Source organism: Sinocyclocheilus anshuiensis, unplaced genomic scaffold, assembly GCF_001515605.1.
Source record: "Sinocyclocheilus anshuiensis isolate Anshui unplaced genomic scaffold, SAMN03320099.WGS_v1.1 scaffold447, whole genome shotgun sequence".
NCBI lineage: Eukaryota > Metazoa > Chordata > Actinopteri > Cypriniformes > Cyprinidae > Sinocyclocheilus > Sinocyclocheilus anshuiensis.
Genome location: NW_015552615.1, coordinates 614,993 through 617,422, shown reverse-complemented (window position 1 = coordinate 617,422; position 2,430 = coordinate 614,993). Strand labels below are relative to the sequence as shown.

The 2,430-nt window shown below is 35.9% G+C and overlaps 1 protein-coding gene across 5 annotated transcripts in view; it reads right to left on the bottom strand.

Annotated features, from left to right (window-relative positions):
- Nucleotides 1-2,430, bottom strand: part of LOC107666068 (E3 ubiquitin-protein ligase Itchy-like) — a 28,511-nt gene that overhangs the window by 20,619 nt on the left and 5,462 nt on the right. For 3 of the 5 annotated variants that reach the window (XM_016457158.1, XM_016457163.1, XM_016457165.1), the window contains 2 exons: nt 1,741-1,801; nt 1,447-1,588 (listed from right to left, as the gene is read on the bottom strand). In XM_016457158.1, the coding sequence (XP_016312644.1) occupies nt 1,447-1,588; nt 1,741-1,765 (167 nt within the window). In that variant the 5' untranslated portion in view covers nt 1,766-1,801. Of the gene's footprint in view, nt 1-1,446; nt 1,589-1,740; nt 1,804-2,430 lie in introns of those variants that run through there. The other 2 variants (XM_016457159.1, XM_016457162.1) reach the window with 1 other exon arrangement.

Below are 2,430 nucleotides of genomic sequence, written 5' to 3'. Positions count from 1 at the left end.
ACACACACACACGAAATCGTCTGCCTCATGAAAAAAATGTAGTTAATATTTGCATAATTTATGATTTATTTTATCCACCCGTGACCCACCCGCAAATAATCAGAATGCATTTAGTCCCCCAGCACCCGTGGATATAGGAAAAGCAAAATATGTTTGCTGCGTAAATCAGACTGACTTACTGAAAATGCAAATTCATTCTCTGCCAGCGGGAGGTGCTTTAAAGCGGGAGAAACAGAGGTTTCCCCGGTAACAGCTGTACTCAAAGCAGCGCTGAGCTCACAAACGCTGCTTTATCAGGCATATAGTAACGGCTGTACACAAAGCAGTGCTGAGCTCACAAACACTGCTTTATCAGGCATATAACATGCAAGATGAAATTAAAATGACATCGAAAATGTTCTAAAGATAGTCTTCCTTCAGAAATACAGTGATATAAAAACACCAGCGCCTCGTTTTGATTTTTAAACGTGCAGTAGCCTAACGTGCTCATGTTTATTCAAGAAGCCTTTTGGAAAATCGGTCAGTTTTGATATTGTGGCAAGCGCCACAAATAAATAAATGTATGGGAAACACATCCCACAGCACAACCACCTGAGCCCAACTTCAGTCTACTCATCACCTTAACTTTAACTGCGTTTGTAGCCGGCGCCATAGCCAGACTGATAAACAAACACAGACCGGAAGTTAACTTCGGGACAGGCGCGTGCCCCTGATGAAACCGTCTATATAAAGCTTGAAGCATCAAAATCGGCATCGGTATCGGTCGATCACCAAACATGTCTGTATTTGTACAAATCGCTGCACAATCATTTAATCCCGAATTCCACAGACTCAAATTGAAAGACATTTGTTTGTGGTTAGTAAGATACATGTATAAAATGTATGCAGTACATGGATAATTGTGCGTGCATCTATTAATCATTTAGAGTCTAATATCATCCCATACGCGTGCCCCTGATGAAACCGTCTATATAAAGCTTGAAGCATCAAAATCGGCATCGGTATCAGTCGATCACCATGACAAGAAATCGGTACTCAGTATTGGCTGCAAAAATCCTGATCGGAGCATCCCTAATAAATATTAATGAAAAAATCTGAAATATTGCTTTAAATTTAAGTTGAATACTAAAATTACTAAAACTTAAATAAAAGTTTAAAATAAATATTTAAAAAATCATATAAATGACAAAATACAAAACAAAATTATCAAAACTTATTAAAACTTAACATATAAATGAAAAGTGAAAATATCAAAATAAAATCTCATTCAAAATATTAATAAATACTATAAAAGTAAATAAATAACGGCAAAAAAATCATTAAATTTTAATATAGTATTCATCAGAATAACATTCATTTCTAGTCTAGAGAGAGAGAATATAATTATAACAAATATTGATCCTGGATCTGTTCTGTAACTTATTTCAGTACGTATTTCATTCTTACACAGTGAGAGACTGTTTCCATTTGGGACTGTGAGTGTTGGTGCATTTCTCCGTCTTCTTCGACTGGCCGTCCACACACACCTCAACATAAGGACTGGGCCCAAACCAGTTCTTCTTACTGTCCCGAAGCTTAGCGGACAGAACTGACAAAAGATGACAAATATAATCACAGACGTATTAAAAGTATTCATCTGACAACAAAATGTTAGGGCTACATCGCAATGAGCGCAAAGAAAAACACAGTCAACAAATGTCTTGCAATAACATAAAATAGAGATCACTTTGTAAAGCTCACCTGTTATCTGAAGCTGAGCCTTCATTGTGTGGCCATTAAAAACACTTGTTGTGGCTCAAATCTGAAATACACAAATAAGTACATAGATCAATATTAATTCGGTTAAGTTTAGGGTTGCAAAAAGGTGGAAAATGTCCAGTAAATTTCGGAAATATTCCAGAAATTTTGGAAACTTTCCAGGATTTTTTTTTGAATATTCCAGGGATTTTTGGACAGTTTCCGGAAAGTTACCGGAAATTTTCCACCCCTTTGCAACCCTAGTTAAGTTTCATCATCACAAAAACTCATGAGCTGAGATAGAAGTAAATAGTGGAAAAGGGTCGACTCACTTCAACAACATGTAACAGCATTTGCAACCTATTTTACTTCTGTAATGTGGAACAATTACGAGTGAAACAGGATATGATGTAATGTTGTCTATGCCAGTGTTTGCCAACCTTTTTTTAGTCGTGGCACCCTTTGGAAATTTTAACAAACTTGTGGCACCCTACAAAATTAATTTTGTCACAATATTTGAATTTCTAACTTTGATATGATAATTTGAAAAGTATAGATATTCGGTAGTAGGGCTGGGTATCGTTCAAAACTTTTCGATATCGATACCGATACCTTGACTTCGATACCGGTTCCTGAACGATACTTTTTTCGATACCAATTTTATGAAATCAATTTTAACAAGATTACATTATC